The sequence below is a fragment of the Rhinopithecus bieti genome, unplaced genomic scaffold (assembly GCF_001698545.2).
Source record: "Rhinopithecus bieti isolate Rb0 unplaced genomic scaffold, ASM169854v2 scaffold_11744, whole genome shotgun sequence".
Taxonomy (NCBI): domain Eukaryota; kingdom Metazoa; phylum Chordata; class Mammalia; order Primates; family Cercopithecidae; genus Rhinopithecus; species Rhinopithecus bieti.
In genome coordinates, this window is record NW_016807094.1 from 2,621,023 (window position 1) to 2,647,606 (window position 26,584).

The window sequence follows — 26,584 nt, forward strand, 5'->3', positions numbered from 1 at the left end:
TATATATATATATATATATAGTGTTAAGGAAAAAAAAATATGACCCAAATGCATAAAACTCAGACAGATCATTCTTCAAGTATAAAGGCCGTGGAGAGGTGCTCACATGCGTGAAAGCCCTTGGGGAAGATGGTGTCCAACTTTGGATGGGGCCCATGGGAGGCTGAACAAAACCTAGCCATTGGAGAGCTGGGTGAAGTCAGGGACAGGAGGACTGGTAGGAAGGAGAGAACCTCTTGCCTTACAGAATGACTAAGCAACTGTGGAAAATACGGGTATCAAAAACAAATCTTGAAAATATATAAACAACAGTGTAACCTATGGAGAGGCTGGTGGGACTGAGATTCCTGGTGACACAGGTACATTCACCAACTCATCTTCCTTCATGGAAGGAAATTCTGACAGACAATAGATAAAAAATATTGGCAGGTAGGTAAAAAAGAAAGATGGTCATGCATTATGTAAAATTACAGAAAAGCATATCATGAAAGTAAAAATAATGTTATAGTCCAGCACTTCTTCCCATTGCTTCCTATCCTAGAGCACCCCGTCCCTTCCAAACCTCTTGATTTTTTTTTGAGATGGAGTCTTGATCTCTTGCTAGGCTCGAGTGCAGTGGTGCCATCTCGGCTCACTGCAACCTCCACCTCCCAGGTTCAAGCGACTCTCCTGCCTCAGCCTCCCAAGTAGCTGGGTTTACAGACACGCACTACCATGCCCAGCTAATTTTTGTATTTTCAGTAGAGATGGGGTTTCACTGTGTTAGCCAGGTTGGTCTCAATCTCCTGACCTCATAATCTGCCCGCCTCGGCCTCCGAAAGTGCGGGGATTATAGTCCTGAGCCACTGCGCCTGGTCACATCTTGATTTTTTTAGAAGTGTGCAGAGTGGGGATCCCACAAATACCATTCTAAGTTGCTAAATCAAGAGAAGAGGTTAAGAGATATCACATAAAGTTATAAAGAAAATGACTGAAATAATTTAAAAATAGATGTAAAGCTTGCAGATCACCAGAACAATTACTAAACACCAGAAATCTGTATAGTAAAGATGAAAAGAATAAAAGAAGAAACATTATAGCAGACAGTGTCACATAGGAAGAGAGAGGATGAGGAAAAAGGTGTGTTAACGGATGCAAAATGATAAATTCATCTCTTAAAATAATTCAGTTTGGGGGAATGTTTAAAAGATGGTGCAGGGATTCTGTGAGAGTCAGGTTGTGGTGAGTTACTGATAACTTTGTGTTTAGTATTTAAGAGCAGACAGAGAGAGAACCCCGCCCTTCAGGAATATCCGGTTCAACCAGACTGACCTGGAGACGGATCTCCTTCACTTACTTTGACCTGTTACCGACAGTTTGATACATACAAGAATTACTCAGCCTCCAACAATTTATCTCCTGTAAAATCCATGTAAATGCAGATTTGTTTGGTGTCCTCTAAGTGGAAAAACCGCACACTGTTTTCCCTCTGCTCTCACGCCACAGTGATCGACACAGAAGACTTCCGGGACCAAGTGTGTGGGGATTTCTCCCCACACAAACGATCCATCAGTTCTGCAACAGACACCAGCTGTGTGTCCTCTAATTTAGTTCAGTTCCTACACTGTCTGCCTGGGGATGGCGTCGGACCCCAGAGTGAGGGCCCAGTCCCCCAAGACTGCCCCCAACTTCCGTGCCAGTCACGGGCTCCGGGTCATTGCCTGTGCTTCTGATCGATCAGCTACAAATGGAAGATTTCCAGGATCCTATCCTTGGTTTAATTAATTTGCTAGATTGGCTCACAGAACTCAGGAAAACACGTACACTGGTTTATTATAAAGGGCATTACAGAAGATAGAGATGAAGAGATGTGTAGGGTGAGGTGTAGGGGGACGGGTTCAGAACTTCCGTGCCATCCCTGTACACGCCACCCTCCAGGAACCTCAGCTGTCTGGAAATTGAATGAACTCTGTTCTTTTGGGGTTTTGTGGAAGCTTCATTATGTAGACATGATTGATGAAGCCTTTGGCCATTGGTGATCAGCTTAACCTTCAGCTCCTTCCCACTCCTGAAGGTTGGGGATGGGGCTGAAAGTCCCAGTCCTCTAATCCTGCCTTACTCTTTCCAGTGACCAGCCCCCATCCCGAAGCTACCTGGGGCTGCCAGCCATCAGTCAACTCACAGCATACAAAAACACATCACTTTGGAGATCCCAGAGATTTTAGGAGTTGTATGACAGGAAATGGGGATGAAATCAAATACGTATTTCACAATCTTTCATGCCCTTTTGTACGTTGATGAGAAATTAGGATTAAATCTAATCCAAATTGTGGCTTTGAAACGTGGGGCTGTTGAGCATCTAATATTTGGATGGAGAACCAGATAATAAATGATATAGAATAATATATATGTAAATATATTTTTGTATATGTGAGGTTACATTCTATCTGAAATCAACCGAAACACCTCTGTAAAGGAGCGAGATCTTACATGTTTTCTAGGAGCTGTGTATTTGTAAATAGAAATTGAGAACAGAGCATTCGTTTACTAAAACTAAGATGTTTAAAGTGACATTTATAATCTCATTAGTTAGAGTGCCTTTGCTGGCCGGGTGTGGTGACTCACGCCTGTAATCCCAGCATTTTGGGAGGCCGAGGTGGGTGGATCACTTGAGGTCAGGAGTTCAAGACCAGCCTGGGCAACATAGTGAGACTCCCTCTCAAAGAAAAAAGTATATTAAAAAAAAAAAAAAAAAGCAGAGTGCCTTTGCCATTGTTTTAGATTCGCTTCAAACCTTCATCCCCCAAATCTGTTTCTCTACCATTCCTACAAAGTTTTTGTGAACATGATCTTCATTGTTCAGGAGGGAATTCTCTGAAGTCACAAAGTAGATTTTCATTTGAGAAAAGAGGGACGTCACCACAAGTTATAGCACTGCCCCTGGCAGATGCCCAGGACTGTCGTTCATTTCTCTCCACTATTTCCACGGCCTCCTGCAGGGGAAGGGGCATGGCACTTAGTAGATTAGGGAAGTAGGAGCCTGACTTTGTTTTTGCCAACAGCTCGAAAACTGTGTGCGGAACCTACACACGGCTGGTGTGTGTGCACACACTGCATTGTTCTTGCTTGTTTCTTTTTTTTGGAATCTGTTATCTTTGTACCAAGGGCAAAATGAGTGTCTTTGATTTTACCTTTGAGAATAATTCCGTCGTTGATTCCACAAATGTGTGTCTACTGTGTGCCTGGCCCTGTTGTAGGCATGCATGGCAGACAGAGCAGCAAACAGCAAAAATCCCTGCCAGAGGGAGGCAGCAGGAGCTGCCGGGACCCCGTGAATGGTATGATTGCTCATGGGGCCCAGGCAGTGGCTGAGTTGTTTACAAGCATGAGCTCGGAGTCTAACTCTGGGTTCCAGCCTCAGCTCTGCCACTTGCCCTTGTAGAGTTGGGGAGGTCAGCGTCTCTGCACCTCAGTGTTTCCATCTGTGACATGGAGTGATGACCGTGCTGCCCTCGGAGTGCTGTTATGAGGTTGAAAGAAACTAATGGATATACGAAGCGCTGACAGCAGTACCCAGCCCACTGCAGGTGGTGTTCAGTGTCTGCTGTCACTGTTATGTGAGAGGCGTGGTGTTATGTGGGAAAAAGGGAAGGGGAATGCACAGACCGGCATGAGACTAGGAACAGCAGTTCTCCCAAAGGGCCGGCCAGGGTCAACTTCGCGGAGAAGGTGGTGCTGAAGGAAGCCTGGAAGGGAGCAATGGGCCGTGCCACGTGGACCTGGCTATCCTGGGGAGAAGCCCCCATCCCAGCAAGGTGGCTAGGGGAAGGCCCTGCCTCTGGGGCATGTCTGGGGCATTCATGGAGTGGCCTGGTGGTCAGTGTGTCTTGGAGGAATGAGGTCAGGGCGTGGCAAGTGACTTGGCAGACCATGTGAGGACTTTGCCTGTTGCTCTGGGTGACATGAGAGCCGAGGGAGGTGGAGGGCTGACTCCCTCTGACTTAACCATAATAGGACTGTCGTGGCTGCTGGTTGGAAGTAGGCCTAGGAAGGAAGCAGGGACACCAACGAGGACAAGGAGGGGATGACAGTGGTGTGGACCCCCAGTCTCCTTGGAGGAGGTGAGGGGTGGGCAGATGTGGGCCAGAACCCGAAGGCAGAGTCCTCGGGAACTCTGGTGGCTGGATGTGGGGCGTGAGGGGAAGGAAGCCCTAGGGATCACCTCTGGTGTGGCCTGGCCAGACCTGATGGAGCTGCCGTCGACCAGGATGGCCAAGTCCATCAGAAGAGCAGGGGTAGGGGCAGCCGGAGCTCAGTTCGGTCCACGCCAGGCCTGAGATGATGTCCCATCTCAAGATGTTTCCTGGACCTGCTGTAACTAAGTACACAAACTGAGAGCTTAAAACAACACAAATGGGCCAGGTGTAGTGGCTCATGCCTGTAATCCCAGCGCTTTGGGAGGCCACGGCGAGAGGATCACTTGAGCCTAGGAGTTCAAGACCAGCCTGGGCAACATAGTGAGACTCCCCCTCTACAAAAAATAAAAATAAATTAGCCAGGCATGGCGGTACACACCTGTGGTCCCAGCTACTTCGGAGGCTGAGTTGAGAGGATCCCTTGAACCCAGGAGTTTGAGGCTGCAGTGAGCCATGACTGTGCCACTGTACTCCAGCCTGGGCGACAGAGTGAGACACTGTCTCATTAAAAAAAAAAAAAAAAAAGACCCAGGATTGTATTATTTCACAGTTCTAGAGGCAAGAAGTCTGAAATCAAGGTGTTGGTGGGGCCATGCATCCTCTGAAACTCCAGGTGGAGCCATCCATTCCTCTTCCAGCCCCTGGCCATGGTCCTCAGTCCTTGGCGTTCTTGTGTCACTCCCATCCCTGTCTCTGCTGTCACTTGGCACCCCCCTGTGTGTCTGCTTTCCGTGCATTTTCCTCTGCCCAGAAGGATGCCTGTGATGCTGGATTAGAGCTCACCCCCGTGGTCCTCACCTTCACTTGATTACCTCTGTGAAGACCTTTTTTCCAAATAAAGGCACATTCACAGGTGCAGGGGTTAGGGCTTCAGCATCTCCTTTTGGAAAACACATCTCAACCCATAAAAGATGACTATTAGCCAGCCAGTGGGAGGTGTTGAATAGGTAGAACCCAGAGTGCATGCGCAGGCCTGGGCCGAGATGTAAGCCTCGGGGTCGTCGACATGCGGATGGCGGATGGCGTTTGAAGCCTCGAGACTCAGTGGGAACACCAAGGATGTGAGTGGTTGGATCCCAGAAGTGATTCCTGAGCTGAGCCCCGGGAAATTTCAGCAGGTGGGGGAGATGAGAAGCACCCAGCAGTGAGACTAACGTGAGGAGTCAGGGAAGGAGGAAGTCAGGAAAGTGTGGGGCCCGGGATCCAGAGTGAAGAATGTTTCCAGGAAGAGGGAGCGAGACTGAGTCAGATCCGGCCGACGGGTCATCTCAGAGGCAAACACTGGACCCAGCTAAACTGAGGTCCTTGGCAAAATTATTCTATAATTGTTGCTAAGATAATCCTAGGCAAAAACTTGCCTATTTTGCCTTTTTTTTTTTTTTTTTTTTGAGATAGAGTATCATTCTGTCACCCAGGCTGGAATGCGGTGGTGCGATCTAGGCTCACTGCAAGCTCCGCCTCCTGGGTTCAAGCAATTCTCCTGCCTCAGCCTCCCTAGTAGCTGGGACTACAGGCATGTGCCACCACGTTTGGCTCATTTTTTGTATTTTGAATAGAGATGGGGTTTCACCGTTTAGCCAGGATGGTCTCAGTCTCCTGACCTCGTGATCTGCCCGCCTCGGTCTCCCATAGTGCTGAGATAACAGGCGTGAGCCACCGCACCTGGCCTATTTTGATTTCTTTAGTCCATAGCTTTTTAAACTTGTTTTTCAACCTTTTGGGCTATATCTATGTGGCCTGTGTTTATTTCTAAAAGATGTGTTCATTCTGTAACAATTGGGCATGTATCTGGACTTGGGATAGATGCTGGGCATAAAATGATGAGTAACATACACACCTGCCCTGAGACATGGTTCACTGCGGAAGATGAGTGAAGCAACGGGATACAGGGCAACAGCCCAATAGCATTGGTCCCTAGGGGACTGCAGATTAAAACCACAGTGAGGTACCATTCCACACCCATTAGCATGGTTCACATTGAAAAGACCAACACCACCAAATTTGGGGGCGGATACAGAGCAAATACACCAAATGGCCCATGGATCCATCGCTCATGGGAATATAACTTGGTAGACCCACATTGCAGACCTGTTCAGCAGTTTTCTTTAAAACGTTAAAAATGTATCTAGTCAGCCGGATGCGGTGGCTTATGCCTGTAATCCCAGCACTTTGGGAGGTTGAGGCAGGCAGATCACGAGGTCAGGAGATCGAGACCATCTTGGCTAACACGGTGAAACCCTGTCTCTACTAAAAATACAAAAAATTAGCCAGGCATGGTGGTAGGCGCCTGTAATCCCAGCTACTCAGGAGGCTGAGGCAGGAGAATGGCGTGAATCTGGGAGGTGGAGCTTGCAGTGAGCTGAGATGGCGCTACTGTACTCCAGCCTGGGCGACTGTGTCTCAAAAAACAAAAACAAAAACAAAAAAGTATCTAGTCTATGATCCAAAAAGCTTCACTCCTAGGTATTTACCCAAGAGAAATGAAAATATATGTCTGCAAAAAGACCTATACAGTGTGTCCATAGCTGTCTTATTCATAGTAACCTCAAACTGGACACAACTCAAGGGCCCGTCAAAAGCAGAGGCAAATTATGGTGTGTCCCTGTACAGTGAAGAAAAACAAAGGGCTGGTGCAACATGAGGACGTCTCAGAGACAAGTTGCACTTAAGAAACCATGCTAAAAAACAAACACACAGAAACCCACATCATTACATTTATAGAATGTTCAAGAACTGATGAAACCAGTCCACGCTCACAAAAGCCAGAAAGTGGTTGCTTCTGGGGACCAGAAGGGAAAGGGGCATAAAGGGACCTTTTGAGGTGAATAGAAATTTCGGCATCTTGGTTTGGGACACATGCCAGAACTCACCAGGTGAACATTTAAGATCTTGCGTTTTTATTATACACAAACTATATCTCAAATAACCTAAAAAACGATGCTTGTGACAGGTGTTCCCAGGTGCCGTGCAGGGAGGTGAGGGGCCACCACCTGCCATGAGGAGGCTGGGAGGCATCCTGGGGAGGGGAGGCCACGTTGGATCGGGGTTTCCAGGCGAGATTTAGAATAGCAAGGGGAGGGTGAGCCCAGTGGAGGGCTAAACCTGGCCAAAAGCCCAGAGATAAGAAAGAGCTCAGCCTTGGTTTCAAGCACCAACGGCCTAAAAAGGAAACCCAGTTATTTAACAGAATCCATTCTCTTTGAAGGCTCAGTGTGTATCTGAGACAAGACCATTTTCCCCTCTCCAGTGCAAGCTTCTTCATGGACTTTGTTCAGACTTCAATTTTATAATAGCTTTTTGTATTCCCCTCATCAGTATACTTTTTTTTGTTCCAACTGATAAATTATTCTTGGTACTTAGTTTTAAAAAAATTATTCAAGAGTATTGCCTTATTAAAATAACTTGATGCTTTCTTTTTTTCTCTCTCTCCTTGAAACATGAAAGCTACAGATTCTCGTTGACACTGGAAGCAGTAACTTTGCCGTGGCGGGAGCTCCGCACTCCTACATAGACACGTACTTTGACACAGAGAGGTAAGCGCTGGCCCCTTGGCTGGTGTGCTGGGCTGGGGTACTGCATGATCCACATGCTTCAAAATGCAGCAGAGCATAACAGCCAGAAAGCTGTTTCATTTTAAGGGGGGATACTGATATGTATGTGTATGTACATGTGCGTGTACGTATATGTGGACATGTGTATGTATATGTGCATGTTCATTCCATCCTCAAATTCACAGCGGGGGTCTCCTGATAGCCTTCACGCATTTATGTGAGATTCGTTTTCTAAAAATCCAAGTCAAACACAACTCCTATAGTTATCCAAGTCACAGGGAGCTTGTGGCCCTTTGGTGGTTATTGCAGCAGCTTTAGTTCTGCAGTGGAGGTGGGCTGGAGCAGGGAACAAGGTCTTGGGGGTCTGTGAGGCCACTCTGGCCAAGGGTGTGGGGTCGCTTCCTCAGCTGAAGCGATACATGGAAACCCCCCTTCACGTAGTTCCGTAGGGGTTAAGGTGTGGTTCATGGAAGCCGTTTCTGTGGGTTGGTTTGCAACACTCATTTGGAAGAGTGAGTTTTGTGAGCACAAAGTATTAAGGGCCAAGACTGAGGCTGCACATGAGCAATTATGGGGTGGAGTTGAGAAAAAAAAGTGGAGCCAGATGGAGGTCTCTGGAATAGAACAAGCCCTGTCCATGCAGGCTTCAGAGCCTGGGTGGGGTTGTGGGGAGGCCCCCGGCGGCCTGTGGCAGCCTTCAGCTCTGCAGGAGCCCATGGGGTCTAGAGTCACCGCCCTCTGAACTGGAAGCTGCTCAAATGCTGTGCATGTTTTGATGTCACAACTGTTTTTACGATCCTGAAATTTAAACTCAACAGACAGAACAGGTAAGCTGACATGCTGCTTCGTTTTTTAGGGTCATGAATCATCTAGGGTCTTGGTAACTGTCATATTGGGTTTCCCTACTATAAATTCTTTTCCTGACTTCCCTTTCTCACTTTCCTTATCCTCAGTGTTTTGTTCCAGGGAATAAAGGCCAGCTCTAGTTGGGGACAAAAGGAGGGGGAAGAATAGCTGAAGTCTTCTGAAAATGTCAGGCAATTTAATAAAGCGAGATGATTTGCCGTGTATGAAAGAAAGCATAGAGGAAACCCTGTATATCTGTTCTACCTATGCCACATCCTGGGCTTCACTTTGGTGCCATAAATGACGGGGCCTCCTACACGTATGGCTGCAGCTGCTTGCTGGGGAGAGGGCTATGGTGCCCAGTGCTCTGTGAGGCTTCAGAAAAATGTGGCTGGTCCCTCCCTCAAGGAACTGATAGCTTGGTTTATGGCTTCATGTGTTGGTAAGCTTCCTTCATTGATATTCCGGGATACAGCACCAGCCTGTGATCAGTATGTGCCCAGCTGTTGCTATAACCACAAACGTGTGTAGAAGTAGTGGTGGTGTTTCTCTCTGTGTGTGCAGCAGAGGCTTGGTTTACGATGGCTTGTGCTGCCCCTTCCCACTCAGATCTGTGATTCATCCAAGTCCTCAGTCCCCAAACAGCCCTCACCTCCAACTGTTCACTCTGGACTACTTCATCATGGAATAGGACTTGGAGTTGGTCCAAACCTCTCATTTTGATTTCTGTAGCACAGGAGGTCAGGGAGACAGGGGACTTGCCCAAATTCAATCATTGAGACCAGCAGTCCCCAAACCTTCAGCCAACACCCACTTTTTATAACAAGTGCTTTGTCATTCCCTGAAGTGACTGCAAAGGTCGTATGACTTATCTACACACACACAGCTCAAAGTGCCCTGACGTAATATGGGGGGAATGCAAGGGAAGTAATGTATAACCGGGTAATCAGAACCTCAATGCATGAACACCCTGGGTCCGTGGTGCTAGGAGATCATGCAGTAGGCAGATGCTGGAGGTGAGTTAACATCACTGTGGACATGTACACCCAGTGTAGACTGATCAAGGCAGGCTGACTTAGACTCACCCACCCCAAGCTGCTCAGTTTGCTCTCTTAGTCTATTGTGCTACTATAAAAGAATACCCAAGGCTGGGTAATTTACAAAGAAAAAAGGTTTATTTGCCTCATGGTTCTGCAGGCTGTATAGGAAGCATGGCGTCAGGCTCTCATGCTGCTTCTAGTCATGGTGGAAAGCGAAGAAGAGCCAGTGTGCAGAGATCACATGAGAGAGAGGAAGCAAGGGTAGGGGAAGGACGTGCCAGGCTTTTTTTTTTAACAATCAATCAGCCCTCCCTGGAACTAACAGAGTGAGACCTCAGTCATTATTATGGGCAAGGCACAAAACCATTCTTGAGAGATCTGACCTCAGCACCCAAACACTTTCCACCAGACCCCACTTCCTATACTGGGGATCAAATTTCAACATGAGAATTGGAGGGGACAGATATCCAAACTCTATCAGTTGCTGATATGATTTTCCAAAATGGAAAATAATCTTAGGAAAGTTCCAAGTAAAACGAACAGAAAGAGAATCAGCTTTCCTGGATTTCCATAGTAGCGAATATGCAATGTATACTAAACCTATGTAGAAAAGGTTTTGTGCACATATGAATGGGAGGTGCATTCTGTGCTCAGATGATCCAGCAGATTTCACCCATGCAGATGCCCAGAGCAACTTTGGAAAGTGGTGTGGGATGGGAACAATGCTTCATTTTGCATGACCGCCCTTCACATTCCAGGATAACCAGCATGCTTATCAAACACACCCCCAGAGTTTCCAAAACTTACCCTAGGGGATAGGACCTTGCTCTCTGAGAACCGTTTATCTGAATGGTCCCTGACGGTCCCAGCCCTGTATTGTTTCCACTCCAGGGCTCTAGTCTGTGTGGCACGTTTTCCACATTTCCCCCTGACTGGGACTCAGCACATAGGGGCAGAACCAACACACGTGGAGCTTGCATTTTCTCATTTAGCAGTTCTTTTCCCCTCAGGATAGGTTTTTCTCTCATCGTCTGTAGATGCAAGATACAGTAGAAAACAGTAAAGCACAGTAAAGTCAAGGTTAGGGTGATGTGGATAGTTACTTTCCAGATTTAAAGGAAACTATGCAAGTCAAGCCCTGTGGATGGCTACATTTTTCATGGCAGGTAAATAGCAGTTCTGTGGCAGCTGCTCATAGCCAGAGTCCATCATGGTCAAAGTATGCTTCTCAACCCACACATCCTTTCGCTATGCAGATGCAATTGTTGAAACCTTCAAGGGTAAATAATACTCCGCATCATGAAGACTATGTGCAGTATTTCATCAACCGTAGACAGCCCAGCATCTTTCTTAGCTCCCTTCAGCTGTGTTTGGTTGAGCTGTGGTTCTCTTTCAGGCTACCATGGGATACATCTCTCTTACTTACCTGCTAGCCCTGTTTGGTGTATTCAGGTGGATTTTGTGCCCGTCACCAGGTTTGCATTCAAATGGCAGATGGTTCCTGTTTTTCATCCTTTGGGCTTCTCTAGTCCGTGTGCGTTTGATGACTATGAAAACTCCTGGGATCATCCAGAACTCCTTTGATGACTAAGCCTTCCCTCCTGCTAATCTCACAAGATAATTCAGGATTCCTTGCCACCATTCTGACCACTCAAGGTCCTGATCTGTTTCTCCTTTTATGGGTAAATAAAAAGAGAAATAACAGAACACACCAGTGTCTAGGGAAAGCCCCCAATGGTCGGTTTCACCCCATTGCCACTTCCACCATTCAAATTCAGCATACCTTCCTTATTCGCGAGTACTGCAGAGACTGACTTATTCCATATAACACATCGCTCACCTTTGGGGTCTCTACCCTGGCACCGCCTTTCTTTTCAAGAGACCATTCTTCAACAGAACTGTAAGGTTTCTTCTTGGCTGAATTAGAGATGATGCATCTCACTTCTGAGTTTGAGGCGAGTTCTATTCCTTCAACAGCATCCCTGCTACCATGCTTGCTTTGCAAGTTAAATACTTTCTTAGATTGATATTAACCTTGTTTCCTTTTATCTGCTTTTTACATGTTTTATTATGGTTGATATGCTTTATGATTGAAAGATATGAATATTTTCTTTCAATATCAGTTATGTATAATTAATTTGTCTAATGTTTTCATCTAACTTTAGAGTTGGCCTAAGTTATGCTTTCAACCATTGTATTTGATGGGAGCCAAGAGACCATCCTTTTGCCTTCTCAATTTTTGACAAAGGTTTCTTTTCTGAGCTGCAGCTCTCTGCCCTGTGATGTGTCTGTATTTGCTTGTGCTTCTGATCTCTCTTAGTTATAATAAGGTTCTGGTTGGGTTTGTCCGCCTCTGATTCACGTCCTGTCTTTGGATATTCAGGTCTAATGCTTCCTGAAACATGTTACAGTAATTGGAGTTTTGGCATGGGGTTCTTTGACAAGATCTCTTTGATTTATGGAATGAGATGTCAGGCTACCATTAGTCATTTGTGAGCTCGTCTTTATCAGAATCCATCTTTTCATGGTGGTGAATGTTCCAGTGAGTTACTATAGAGCAAAAAAAGAAGAAAAGAAAAGATCATGCATTTTTTAAATGTACATCTTTTTTGGCCAATAAAATCTCACCTCCAGCTAGTTGGCTTGAAGAGTGATCTAGTATACTCATCCCTTGACCCTCCATGAATCTATTCAGGAAATTAAGTATATTTCCATTAAAATGTCTCCTTACTTCTGTACTATATCCGGGGTGAAGCTCACAGAGCAAGAGACCAATGTATTTTCCTCAACTAATGCTTGTAAGTGGAATTAGGGACTTTTTTTAGGAAGCTAAACTGGATACAGATCAAATGGCTTTCCATTCAATGAGGACAGATATTTTTACCTGATTATTGAGATAATTTCTCAAGCGTGTCCATCATTTGCCTGATAGAAGGGGACTTGCCATTTTGGAGCCTGTGAGCATTTAACATTATTGAGGATGTTGATGAACCACCAGGCTGGGCAGGCTGAGCTGATCTGAACCTCAGGGGTCTCATGCATTCAGGTCTGGTGACTTCCAGAATCACAGAAGATTAAGAGGTGAATCTGGTTACCTGGGCCAGGACAGTAAGCCCACTGGTAGATTTCAGACCCTGAGAGTCCCAGGGAGGTCCTGAGCAGAGTTCTTTAGGAGACTCAGCATTTCCTGGGTCAAGTGGCTTAGGAGAACCAGAACTGAACCAAGGATTGAACTCTAGAATTCTCCACATCCACCTTCTCTTTTCGTGTTCTCTGCAAACAACAGCAGGTTTCTTTTGAAATAGTAAAATGTTCTGCAGCTCTTTTCCCCTCAGTTCAATTGATTTCACTTTTTAATCCTGCATTCCCTGAGCACTCTTATCAGAGGTAGAACATCTTCTGAATTTGGTTCAAAGTGTTTTTATTACTGTGAGCGGGCTTTTTCTGGCCTCCCACATCCCTGATTGATTGCTGTTTCTGAGCACCCAGAATGGACATTGCCAAGGAGAAGCCCATCCGGGTTTCTTGCTCCATGCATTTAATTATTGTGCAGAGCAATTGAGAGCCAAAGTATTTTAGTCCCAATAGGTGGGATGCTAGAAAATGAAGATGAAGACGTATTTTTTATTTAAAGTGCTGGAAACTCTATGCTACTAATAACCCCTAGAGTCACTTATGATTCTTCTGTGGGGTTTTACTCAGAGGTTTAGTTCAAGGAACCCAGAGAATATGAATATGAACCGAGAATTACCTTTTTTTTTTTTTTAACAGTATCTTGGACTGTGCTTTCTACAAGGCCTAGCCACAAGTCACATGTGGCTATTTTAATGAATTTTTTTTTTTTTTTTTTTTTTTAGACGGAGTCTGCTCTGTCGCCCAGGCTGGAGTGCTGTGGCGCGATCTCGGGCTCACTTCAACTCCGCTCTCCCGGGTCACGCCATTCCCTGCCTCAGCCTCCCGAGTAGCTACAGGCGCCCGCCGCACCCGGCTAATTTTTTGTATTTTTAGTAGAGACGGGGTTTCACCATGGTCTCGATCTCCTGACCTTGTGATCCGCCCGTCTCGGCCTCCCAAAGTGCATGAATGTTAAATAAAATAGAAGTTAAGTCTTTCAGTTGCACTATAATCACGTCAAGTGTTCATTAGTCACAAGCGGCCAGCTTATTGGGCAGCATAGATAGAATATTTCTGTCGTCGCAGGAGGTTCTGTTGGACAGAGCTGGTGCAGGGCAGAGAGGAACTCTTGCCTTTTAGACACTGGTTGCTCAAGAGCTTGAAGCGTCACTACCTCTCCTTGACCTCCTTAGCCAAGTCACCCCACACACATTGGCTGCTTTCCATGGGGTGTTTGGACTTTAGAATGAGGCAGCATTAGATTCAGTAAGAGGAGCTCTATAGGAGCTTTTTCCAGAAACAAACAAACAAACAAACAAAAACTCCTGATGATTTGCTTTGGGTGCAAATCTCACGTTGAAATGTGATTCTCAGTGTTGGACCTGAGGGGGAGGCGTTTGGGTCAAGGGGGCAGATGCCTCATGAATGACTTGTTGCCCTCATCAAGGCAATGAGTGAGTTCTTGCTCCTTTAATTCACATGAGAGCTGGTTGTTTAAAGGAGCCGGGCACCTCCTCCTCTCTCTCTTGCCGCAGCTCTCACCATATGATGTACTGTGTCTGCCTTTGCCCTCCACCTTGAGTGGAAGCTTCCTGAGGTCTCACCAGAAGCAGATGCCAGCACCATGCTTTGTGCACAGCCTGCAGAACCATAAGCTAAAATCATACCTCTTTTCTTTATGAATTATTCAGCCTTAAATATTCCTTTATAGCAATGCAAACATGGCCTAACAGACTTGAATTTTCTAATAATAACTCATAGACTGAAGAAAGGTAGCAAATGATTAGATAATTATAATAATAGCAGCTATTTTGTGGCATATCTCCTGTGTTCCAAGCTTTTGTTCTACATGCTTTACAGTATTAACTCTTTTAATCTGCGTAATTAACTTCATGAGGGATGTTATTATATTATCGCCATTTTTTAGTTGAGGAAACTGAGGCATAAAGAGAGTAAATAACTTGGCCCTGGGTCACACAGCTAATAAGGTATTGAAATCATATTTGAACCCAGGCAGTATAACTCCAGCTGCCTCTTGTCTCTCTGGAAATGACACCAAAATATCCAGAGTACTCCCTCTAAGGGGACCAGCAACCTGGGCAGGAAACTAGAGCAGATATACTAAATAGATATGCAGGCTGGTTCAGGTTCTTACTAACACTAGAAATTCTACGGAGTTTTCTATAGCCTGGACAGAGTAAAACTAAATTTTTCAAAAGGAAGTCATAGCACTTTAGACTGTTTAGGAAAGATACAATTACTCTACCAGGGCCAGGCAAGGTGGCTCATGCCTGTAATCCCAGCACTTTGGGAGGCTGAAGCAGGTGGATCACCTGAGTTCAGGAGTTTGAGACCAGCCTTACCAACATGGTGAAACCCTGTATCTACTAAAAATACAAAAATTAGTTGGGCATGGTGGCATGTGCCTGTAATCCCAGCTATTAGGGAGGCTGGGGCAGGAGAATCGCTTGAATCCAGGGGGCGGAGGTTGCAGTGAGCCAAGATGGCACCATTGCACTCCAGCCTGGGTGACATAGTGAGACTCCATTTCAACAACAACAACAACAACAAACAGTTATTCTTATTCTACCATACCGGGAGGTATGGTTTGACTGTGACCCCACTCAAATCTCATCTTGAATTATAGCTCCCATAATTATCATGTATTGTGGGAAGGACCCCGTGGGAGATAATTGAATCAAGGGGGTGGTCTTTCCCCATACGCTGTCTCATGGCAGTGAATAAGTCTCACAATATCTGATGCTTTGATAAGGGGAAACCCCTTTCAGTTGGCTTTCATTTCTCTCTTCCCTTCGCCATGTAAGACATGCCTTTCACCTTCTACCATGATTGTGAGGACTCCCTAGTCACATAGAATTGTGAGCCCATTTAACTTCTTTTCCTTTATAAATTACCCACCCAGTCTTGGGTATGCCTTTATCAGCAGTGTAAAAAAACGGACTAATACACCAGGGGTTGGCAAAGGCTAGCCCATGAGCCAAATATGACCTGCTGCCTGTTTTAGTAAATAAAGTTTTATCAGAACACAGCCATGCAAGTTTCCTTACACATTGTGGCCGCTTCCACATTACGTTTAAGAGCTGAGTAGTTATCACAGAGATCCTATGGCCTACAAACCTAAAACATCTATTATTTGTTTCTTTATGGAAAAAAGTTGCCAACCTCTGTACTAGATCGTATTCTCCAAGCATTTCAAGATAGTCTTAGTATATTTCTGAACTTGAGGAATGAACCCAAATTGTCAAAATGGACTGAATAATTTAGTATTTTTATTGCTATTCAACATAAGCATGTGCATCCCCTCCCATGTGGCAGGCACGTCTGAATTTATATTGGCACTAAAGCTTGGCGTTCCACCAATCTTCAGATACCCCTTTTCAAAGACCTGACTGCACATTACCTGGGTAATTTCTGATGGATCCCTTAGTTCTCTAAGGTCCCTTTGTGGTCACTTTTCTGTTTCTGTGCCTGCCCATTGTCGGGAGATTTGCACACAGAAAACGTTCACTGAATGCCTCTCTTACTTTATGATCATGGTGGAGTGAACCAAGATAGTAGGCAAATGTTAAAATCCAACCATCTTTAGATTCTGTACCCCATTTTGAAGTTAGAATCAGCTGTTTCCCCAAAATCTGTTTGCTAGACCTTCATAAAATCACATTTTTCCTGATTATAAAACTTATATATGCAAAAAATGTGGAAGTACCTAACCACAAGGAGTCCCCCCATCCCCAATCCTGCCACCTCAGCTAGCCACTGAGAATATTTGAGTGTAATAAATAGTTTTGAAGGAGATTCTGTCTCTTTGACGCATTTTCTTTTAACTTTTCTCTACATCATTTAAAATTTCTTAGAAAAAGAAACATTTTTTTCTTTGGCACATAATAGTGCATCGTATGGATATGCTGTAATTTACTGAACTGTTTCTTTGTTACTGAGCATTTGGATGGTTTCCAACTGTTTGCTGTTATGCATAAAACATCACGACCATCTTAGCACATGAACCTCTGTCTGCTTCCTGGGTGTCTCCTTAGGGTCAGAGTCTCAGAAGTGCAGTTACTGAATTAAAGATAGTTAATATTTTTAACACTTATTAGATACACCAATAATGAATTAATGAATTAAAGGCCAGATATGGTGGCTCATGCCTGGAATCCCAGCACTTTGGGAGGCTAAGGCAGGAGGATTGCTTGAGCCCAGGAGTTTGAGACCAACTTGGTCAACATAATGAGACCTCATCTCTGCAAAAAAAGAAAGAAAGAAAAATATTAGCTGGGCTTGTTGGTGTGCACCTCTAGTGCCAGTTACTCAGTAGGCAGAGGTGGGAGGATCTCCTGAGTCCAGGAGTTCAAGGCTACAGTGAGCCATGATTGTGCTGTGGCACTCCAGCCTGGATGACAGAGCAAGACCTTACCTTGAAAAGAAATAATGAATGAATGAATGAATGAATGAATGAATGAATGAATGATCATGTCATCTCCGAACTTCTTTACTGACCTTAAGCAAGACTGCGCTAGTTCATGTAATCCCACAACAAAGACTTATTAACATGTGTTAATGTTCGCAGACTGATTATTAAAACAGAGTGAAATCAAGCCTGCAGGCGAGCAGGATCGCTTCAGCGTGATCTACTGGGTGATTTGATATTTAGCTTAGGATGGTGATTATATTCTTAGGAGGAGCGTGGTTTGAGTTCACAGACATTTGCCTAGAGATGTTTCTTAGGTTCCTTCCTATATTCCAGCAGTTTTCAAACTCAAATGGGTGTAGGAATGACCTTGCAGGGTGGGACACCCCAGGGCCTCAACACCTGCTGTCCTATCTCCACAATGCGCTGTCCCCAGAGAGCCCCAGGTCTGACTGTCTTCATTCAGGTCTCATGCAAACATGGCCGAATCCAAGAGTTCTCTCTGACTGCTGGGTCACTTGAGGTCCCCTTGCCTGCTTTATTCCCTGGGTGGCTCTCATTCCCCGTAACCACCATTCCTGCATGCATTGTCTCTCCTCACTGCAGCATAAACTGAGCGGGCAGGACTTTTCTCTGATCTTGTGAATGTCGTTCTGCGTCAGCAGCTCTTACCCCCAGGGCCACGTGAGTGTCAGGCTCAGGGTCGTGTCACAGTGATTCATGTTCTGGCATGCCATTAGCGTCACTGCCCATATTTTGGTGTGAGTATAATCAGCTTTGGGGCATTGGGGGAGAACCTTGAGAAGGACCTGTGACATGAAGGACATGGGCTTCAGCAGGTAGGACTTGGTCATTATTGGTCACATGAGTTGTATGTGTGAACCTGAACCCCAGCCGCTGCTGGTGCAGGCTGGTGGAGCCTCCCTCCAGGGTGCCAGCACCTACCCGTGTCACAGAGCAGCAGCACAGCAGCCCTGCAAAGCCGGAGGGCCAGGCAGGTGTCCAGATTGGGTTGTGTCCTTCAAAGGCTACAGTGGCCAAGCAAAACACCTGACTTGTAGAGTTTAACTTGGGTATAGGGAAAAATTAAACTCAAAAGCCACATGTTTATACCAGTGTGTCCCTTCCACATGACATGGAAAACACTGTTACCAAAACATTAGCAATTATGTTTTTGGGGGAAGCTGTCCCTTTGTGAACACTGATACTGTTCATGATGAAGAATGGCTTACAGGCTTACAGTAGAATTTCTGCGTTTAGGATAGCTGCCTTGGACATGGCAACCTTATCTTTGTGGCTCGGGAACATGGATACATAAGAGAATACAATGGGCTTAGCCAGGCGTGGTGGCTCACGCCTGTAATCCTAGCACTTTGGGAGGCCAAGGCAGGCAGATCACAAGGTGAAGAGATGGAGACCATCCTGGCCAACAGGGTGAAACCCCGTCTCTACTAAAATCACAAAAATTAGCTGGGCATGATGATGTGTGCCTGTATTCCCAGCTACTCAGGAGGCTGAGGCAGGAGAATCGCTTGAACCCGGGAGGCGGAGGTTGCAGTGAGCAGAGATCGCACCACTGCACTCCAGCCTGGAGGACAGAGCAAGACTCCATCTCAAAAATAAACAAATAGGCCGGGCCCGGTGGCTCAAGCCTGTAATCCCAGCACTTTGGGAGGCCGAGACGGGCGGATCACGAGGTCAGGAGATCAAGACCATCCTGGCTGACACGGTGAAACCCCGTCTCTACTAAAAAATACAAAAAACTAGCTGGGCGAGGTGACGGGTGCCTGTAGTCCCAGCTACTCGGGAGGCTGAGGCAGGAGAATGGCGTAAACCCGGGAGGCGGAGCTTGCAGTGAGCTGAGATCCGGNAAATAAATAAATAAATAAATAAATAAATAAATAAATAGAATACAATAGACTTTTCTTCTCTTTCTCCAGGTCTAGCACATACCGCTCCAAGGGCTTTGACGTCACTGTGAAGTACACACAAGGAAGCTGGACGGGCTTCGTCGGGGAAGACCTCGTCACCATCCCCAAAGGCTTCAATAGTTCTTTTCTTGTCAACATTGCCACTATTTTTGAATCAGAGAATTTCTTTTTGCCTGGGATTAAATGGAATGGAATACTTGGCCTAGCTTATGCCACACTTGCCAAGGTAAGGCTAATCCATGGATTTAAGGAAATCAAATAATAGGATGAGATTCTGAAAATCAGTCATGAAAGGGCTGACACATGAGTCTTGGGCTGTCTTTGGAGACAGTGAGAACCATGTGGTGGAAACAGACCAGTATTCACACCATTATATTTCCAAGCATTTTTTACATTGAAGGTGAACAGCATGATTCTTGGAACCTTCCTGTAAGACAGACTAATAGCATTAACTTTTTGTTTTATTTTCGTTTTATAGTTTAAAATGTTAACAGAATTTGAATCATGTAGATCGTGATGTGTGTTTAGGAGTTTTTACTAAGGTAGGATTAAAAGAAAACATATTTATTAAATTCATACGTTTGCGTGAAGATGGAGGCTGCGGGCAGCCCTGGAACGCAGGCAGGGGATGGTGCCCTCAGCCAGACTGGGATGTGGCCTGTTTTCCTGGCTCTGCAGGGGACACCTCCAAGGAGACACCCAACACCCAGCAGGGAATATGGGCAGCCTGAAGGCATGCCCTGGGGATAGCCAGCCCTTCCCAGTGGTGGTGAGCCCCGGAGGAATTGTGGAGCTCTGCTCTTGCCATCACCAGAGCCTCCCCAAATGGGGAAAGACAGAATTGGATGTTCCCCAAATATTTGCACTTGGGGCCTACCCAAAGGAAATAATGTCTGTATGCAGGAGGAGGGAGGCAGGCAGGGGAATTTCCACCTGGAGGCATTGCCAAAGGCAGGCGGGAGTAGACACCAGGGGTGTGTGCTGGGCTCCTGGAGTCCACACGGGTTTGCATGCATCGAGAACTGCAGAAGGAGACCAGCTCTCCTGGCCCCGTACCTGGGCACCACGGCCTGGCCTCACCTTACTTAGCATTAGGCTTGGAACCAGAGCTACATGTGGAAGGAAACAGAAGTGACTGCTAGAGCAACACGCCCCCACTGTCCCGGGAGGATATTCTTCCCATCGTTCCAGCTCAAGTTTATGAGCAGATGGGGATGGGGTGGGGAGAGCAAGAGGAATTTTATAACCCTTGGCCCCCACAAGGAGACAGAATCACAATTACTGAAAGCCTATTAGGCCCTAGGCTGAGAAGATACAAGATAAGATGTGGGTCACTCAGTGCTCATGACTCCCCTGTGAGGCATACTTTGTAAGGTCATATTCTCCCCGTTTTATTTTTTTCTTTTTCTTTTTACTTTTTTTATTTTTTTGAGAGAGAGTCTCACTCTATTTTCCAGGCTGGAGTGCAGCAGTGTAATCTCAGCTCACTGCAACCTCTGGCTCCCGGGTTCAAGTGATTCTCGCACCTCAGCCTCCCAAGTAGCTGGGACCACAGGCACACGCCACTACGCCTGGCTAACGCCTTTTGTATTTTTGGTAGAGACGAGGTTTCACTATGTTGGCCAGGCTGGTCTCAAACTCCTGGGCTCAAGTGATCCATTCACATCAGCCTCTCAAGGTGTTGGGATTATAGCATGAGCCACCGCGCCTTGCCTTATTCTCCCCGTTTTCAAGATGTGGGGATTGAGGGTCAGTGAGCTGTTGCCCCTTTGAAATCAGAACATGGAGCTTCTCACTGCCTGCAGAGCCAGGGCTGGCTCATGAACCTTTTGTCCTCTGTATCATAGGGAATTGCAGATGGATGGAAACTTGCATTCCTAAACACATTTTCAAAGTGCTTTATCTGTATGTGACTGTTTAGAAATGAAAGATGTATATGACTGGTTTTATGTGAATTGTTCCGAAGTTGATAGAGGAAACCTAAATTGCCTGGAATTAATAATATGTAAAGCTTCTGTGAGAACAGACCCCTTCGGGGTTTGCTCAGACCTCCCGATTCACTGTGAGACATTTTATCTTTTCATTTATGAAATTCCAAGATTACTGACAATTGGCTTCCCATTTCCAGGGTTTGAGGAGAAAGCAATAGGACTCATAGGAAGCAGAGTGTGGCTGGGAACAGGGCCTGCAGGGTGGGCTGGGCGGACTGCCCCAGGGGTCTCTGAGGCAGGTGCACTGAGCGCTCTGCGGTGCTCAGGTTGTGAGGTGGCCCCTGGTCCATTCCAGGGGCTTCCTGTCAAGGCTGTATCAGGAACACCTATGGGGCTTCTAAAACTGCACCTTCCTGGGCCCCACTGAATCAGATTCTCTCAGGGTTGGTTGTGGGCACCTGGATGCTTTTAAGTCCCTAGGGGAATCCCAAGGCACAGCCCTAGTGAAGAAGGACTTGACAGAATGATTGCAGCTCCTTCACTGTGTGCCAGGTACAGTTCTAAGTGCTTTATAAGTATTGGCCCATTTAAGCCCCAGAGCAGCTCCAGGTGGCTGCCCTTATCCCCGTTTCACAGGGAAGCAAAGGAACAAGTCACTCGGCTGGCAAGTGGCAGAGCCAGTCTCCCCTTTGTGTTTGCTTTGCTTTACTGCCTCTCGAGAAGGTGGGTAGAACACCAGCTGGGGGCACCCCCAGGCCCACCCTGTTATCCCAAGAGGTGATTTTGTCTCACTGGTTGACCCAAACGCCCATGAGTGTTCTGACAGACATTGCATGTGGAAATCGTGCTGGATTCTGCCTCAGAATTCTGCAGAAGCTGAGATGAAACAAGTAGGAGGTCAAACACAAATGGATTAAACCAATGGGAAGATCTGTGTCTGTTCCATGGTGGAGTCCCCCTCTCACTCCCTCTGGAATCACAGTTTTAATTCTCACAGATAGTAAATAATCATTCCTGTGAATGACCATAGGCACCCGGGGGATGCCTGTAGCCTCTGTGCTACTATAGTTAATTACGTTTTCATCAAAAACTGACAACTCAGGGTCACCAACTCCAGTGTCTCCCAGTTGTCAAAGCCAAAATCTTAACTCGGGTCTATCACTAACTTCCTCCATGACCGCCAGCACCCCCAGCACACCCGCACCTCACAGTTGTTTGCAGACCTCCCCGCTTCCCTTTGAGTCTCTCTGGAGAAATGAGGGTATCCTCTGTATGTCTTGCTAGATGTGAGGGAGACACAGAGCACATGAGGGCTTCTGAAATCTGGCCTCGGGGAATAAGAAGCCTTTTATGCTTCTGGAGTATAGATTTGTGCCTTTCCTGCTTCTTTCCCGCCAGAGTTCATGTGGCAGAGCTAAGCCTTGCCCCAGGCTCTGGGGTCCGGGAGATGCTGTCCTCCCTGGTCAGCCACCTCTTATTTGCATGGTGGACAGCTGCGGCTGACAGGCGAACAAAAATGTCTGCGCCCATGGCAGCTCCTAGAGAAACTCTTCTCTCCTTACTCTCAAATGCCTAAGATTAGGATCCACCACCTGCCACGGTAACCCAGTTCCACGGCTTCTCACACCCCCTCACAAGGCAGTCATGATGATAGATGTGCCTGCGTCGAATGGCTTCCAGAAATACGATCTTATTTGTACAACAGAGCAGTACCCAAAGGAAAAATACCAACCAGTGGGAAGCTCTGTTGGGGCTTTCTGAATTCCTCGACCCGATCACAAGCTGGTGTATTGTTGAACCATGAAAAAATCGAACATAAACACCAGGAATGTTGTCTGTGGTGCGTGGCATCTACATTGGGTGACCCGTGTCTACACTGTGAGTCCTAAGCAGGTGTCCCTCTCTGTCGCCCTCCCGCAGCCATCAAGTTCCCTGGAGACCTTCTTTGACTCCCTGGTGACACAAGCAAACATCCCCAACGTTTTCTCCATGCAGATGTGTGGAGCCGGGTTGCCCGTTGCTGGATCTGGGACCAACGGAGGTAGTCTTGTGGGTATCTTTCAGTCTTAAAGGGGCGAAAAATCACAGATGGATGGGCTCTTTTTTCTGTTTTATTAAACACCTGAGCAGAAATATTAGGCATGTAGGTGTGCGTCGGTACTGTAAAACTTTCATCATCCTTGTTGTCGATCTTTTTAAAAATGGCTAAAATTAGACAATCCTTTATGTCATCTGCCATCTGGAAGGATGATTCTCATTGCTTCTCCAAATTCCATTAAAGCTTTTCTTTACCATCCTTGGAAGGGCACTGCTTTCTGTGGGTGGGGGAGGGGCAAGTGAGGAGCGGTGGGGGGTGTGGTGAGTGGACCTGACTGTGGGTAGGGGGCAAAGGAGAGTTCATAAATTTGGCAGGGAAACAGGGACCCTCGTAGATCCTTTCTCTCTCTCTCTCTCAACACACACGCAGGCACGCGCGCACCACAGCACAAGTGTTTGCTACTGAAACAGAACCAAGGCCATCAGCACTACGGAGGTGCTGGAGCCTGAGCTTTCCTCCAGGGCCCTGCACCCAGATGTCAAAAGTAGTAGGAGACAGAAGAATGCACTAGAAGGTGGTGCTGCCAGTCCCTTTGCTGTCTGACTATGAGGGGCGGGCTCTGCACCCCTGGTCCTCAGCTACTTTCATTTGCTACCATTTCCAGGCAGAGGATAGCATAGGATTTATGAGGAAATGTTTTATGATCTTGCAAAACGAAGCTTTGATCAGGGAAGTGCTTGTTCTTCTGTTGTCTGACCTGCAAGGAACTAAATAATTGTCAGTCAGTGTGGTTAACTGCCTTATTGCATTTCTTTGAAGGAAAAATCTCAATATTGTAAAGCTAAACTTGTATGTACTTTCTTTGGATAAGAGAAACCCCCCAAAGCATCTTGATTAGACGAGGGCCTAATACCATCTGACTTTTGCAGACATGGACCCATAACATTCCATGTTTATTTTATTTATTTATTTATTTATTTTATTAGTATTATTATTTTTGAGATGGAGTCTCGTTCTATTGCCTAGGCTGGAGTGCAATGGCGTGATCTCAGCTCACTGCAAGCTCCGCCTCCTGGTTCAAGCGATTCTCCTGCCTCAGCCTCCTGAGTAGCTGGGACTACAGGTGCCCGCTACCACGCCCAGCTAATTTTTGTATTTTTAGTAGAGACGGGGTTTCACCATGCCAGCCAGGCTGTTCTCGAACTCCTGACTTCATGATCCGCCCGTCTCAGCCTCCCAAAGTGCTGGGATTACAGGCACGAGCCACCACGTCCAGCTCCTTGTTTATTTTTTAAGCATTAGTATTTGTTTCATGACATCATCACAAAGTAGAAGCCCTCATTGCAGTCAAGTTTCTCTTTACAAGCGCATGCTTCTCTGTGTAACCTGTTGATATGTCTGTGTATTTTTTCTCTTATACCTATAAATATTTTCTGTCCCAGGTCCTGGGTGGAATTGAACCAAGTTTGTATAAAGGAGACATCTGGTATACCCCTATTAAGGAGGAGTGGTACTACCAGATAGAAATTCTGAAATTGGAAATTGGAGGCCAAAGCCTTAATCTGGACTGCAGAGAGGTATTCATGCTATGGTCTCTGTTGTGTCTTTCTGTGTGTGCCTGGGTCACTTAAATATGCCAGCTGGAACCCGTAGATGCCAATAGAAGGTACATTACCTTGTAAGATAAAGGCTAATTACATGAAAAGATGCAGGGCCTTGCTGTACAGTAAGTTGAAATCAATTAATTGTCTTCACTCCCCACCACAAATATTGCATCCTCCCAATCACTTAGCTTCATAGGACAAAATTACCATTAAATGGTGAGTGAAGAGGACTATCTGAGCTACACCTTTCACCATACATTCATCTTGGACTGATGGTCCCTAAGCTGGGTTTAAGAGGTTGAAATAAGCAGATTTTTCATCAGTGTAGGACAGAGAAGGACGAAAATAAGCAGAATGAAACCAAAAAAGATCATCAGCTTTTATCCTCCATTCACAGCTAGCCTGGCCCCCGGAGTACCCAATTCTCCCTGAAAAACAGTCATGCTGTAAAGATGTATGTGGCTCGGTAGTGCTAAAGTGGCCACATGCAGAGCTCTGACACCAAACCTCTTAGGACCCGTGTTCTTGCCCTCTCACTGCGTTTTGGCATGTTGGTAACACATTATGACATTATGATTATGATTATGACTTACGAGAGCCTCAGTCTTCTATAGCACTTTTAGAATGCTTTATAAAAACCATGGGCATTTCATTATATTCTAACCTGTTAGCACTTCCGTTCATATGAACCGTCACATGCCAACATCGATTCTCATATATGCAGGTACCTCTTGTCACGCACGTCCGTGTGAAGAGACCACCAAACAGGCTTTGTGTGAGCAACAAGGCTTTTATTTCACCTGGGTGCAGGCGGGCTGAGTCCGAAAAGAGAGTCAGTGAAGGGAGATAGGGGTGGGGCCATTTTATAAGATTTGGGTAGGTAGTGGAAAATTACTATCAAAGGGGGTTTTTCTCTGGCTGGCCTGGGTGGTGGTCACAAGGTGCTCAGTGGGGGAGCTTTTGAGCCAGGATGTGCCAGGAGAAGGAATTTCACAAGGTAACATCATCAGTGAAGGCAGGAACAGGCCATTTTCACTTCTTTTGTGGTTCTTCACTTGCTTCGGGCCATCTGGACATATACGTGCAGGTCACAGGGGATACGATGGCAATGGCGTAGCTTGGGCTTAGAGGCCTGACACCTCTGAGAAACTAAAGATTATAAAAATGATGGTCCCTTCCATTGCAAATCTGTGTTTATTGACAAGAGGCACTTATTTGTCAACTAAGAACCTAGTGGTAGAATCAAATGTCCGAATGTAAAACAAAATACAAAACGTGTGTGTGTGTGTGTGTGTGTGTGTGTGTGTGTATGTGTATTAGAGAGGAAAAGCCTATATTTGGAGGTGCGATTCTTAGATTCTAGGTTCTTTCCTGCCCACCCCATACGCACGCACCCCACAAAAGAGCGAACAAAAAACCCAGGACATCTCAGTGCAACATTTCAGTTTGCTACAGGACTTTTAAATATTCACTTTACTTATCTATTAAAAACATGAAAATGTTATGAATAAGCTAAGCTATATTTTAAATTGTTTGTTTTTACACTGAAAATAATGTAATATTTGTGAAGAATACTAATACATTGGTATATTTCATTTTCTTAAAATTCTGAACCCGTCCTCCCTTATTTCCTTTTGACCCGAATGGTGTATTGGTCGTGTGACTCATGGATTTGCCTTAAGGCAGGAGGATCAAGTTGCCCAGGACTCATTCCATCCCTGGGTAGACTTGCCCACACAGCTGTGCCTGTAGAGGTTGGGGTGGCTCATCTGGTGTTGGCCACTGGCCTCCATTCTCTTCCCTCTGCCACATGAAGAACGTTGCAGGTGGGGACAGGACTGGCAGCGCCTATGTGTGTCTCAGTCTATGATGCAGTGTGGCTCTGGGCTCTGGTTGTTACCAGTGCAAATATGGGATGTCTGTTG

At 46.0% G+C, this 26,584-nt stretch overlaps 1 protein-coding gene across 1 annotated transcript in view; it reads left to right on the forward strand.

Moving 5' to 3' along the window:
* The window catches only part of BACE2 (beta-secretase 2), a 116,303-nt gene that overhangs the window by 51,712 nt on the left and 38,007 nt on the right, over positions 1–26,584 (forward strand). The window contains exons 2-5 of the mRNA XM_017880217.1: positions 7,620–7,708; positions 19,096–19,312; positions 22,938–23,066; positions 24,498–24,632. Of these exons, the coding sequence (XP_017735706.1) occupies positions 7,620–7,708; positions 19,096–19,312; positions 22,938–23,066; positions 24,498–24,632 (570 nt within the window). The remainder of the gene's footprint in view (positions 1–7,619; positions 7,709–19,095; positions 19,313–22,937; positions 23,067–24,497; positions 24,633–26,584) is intronic.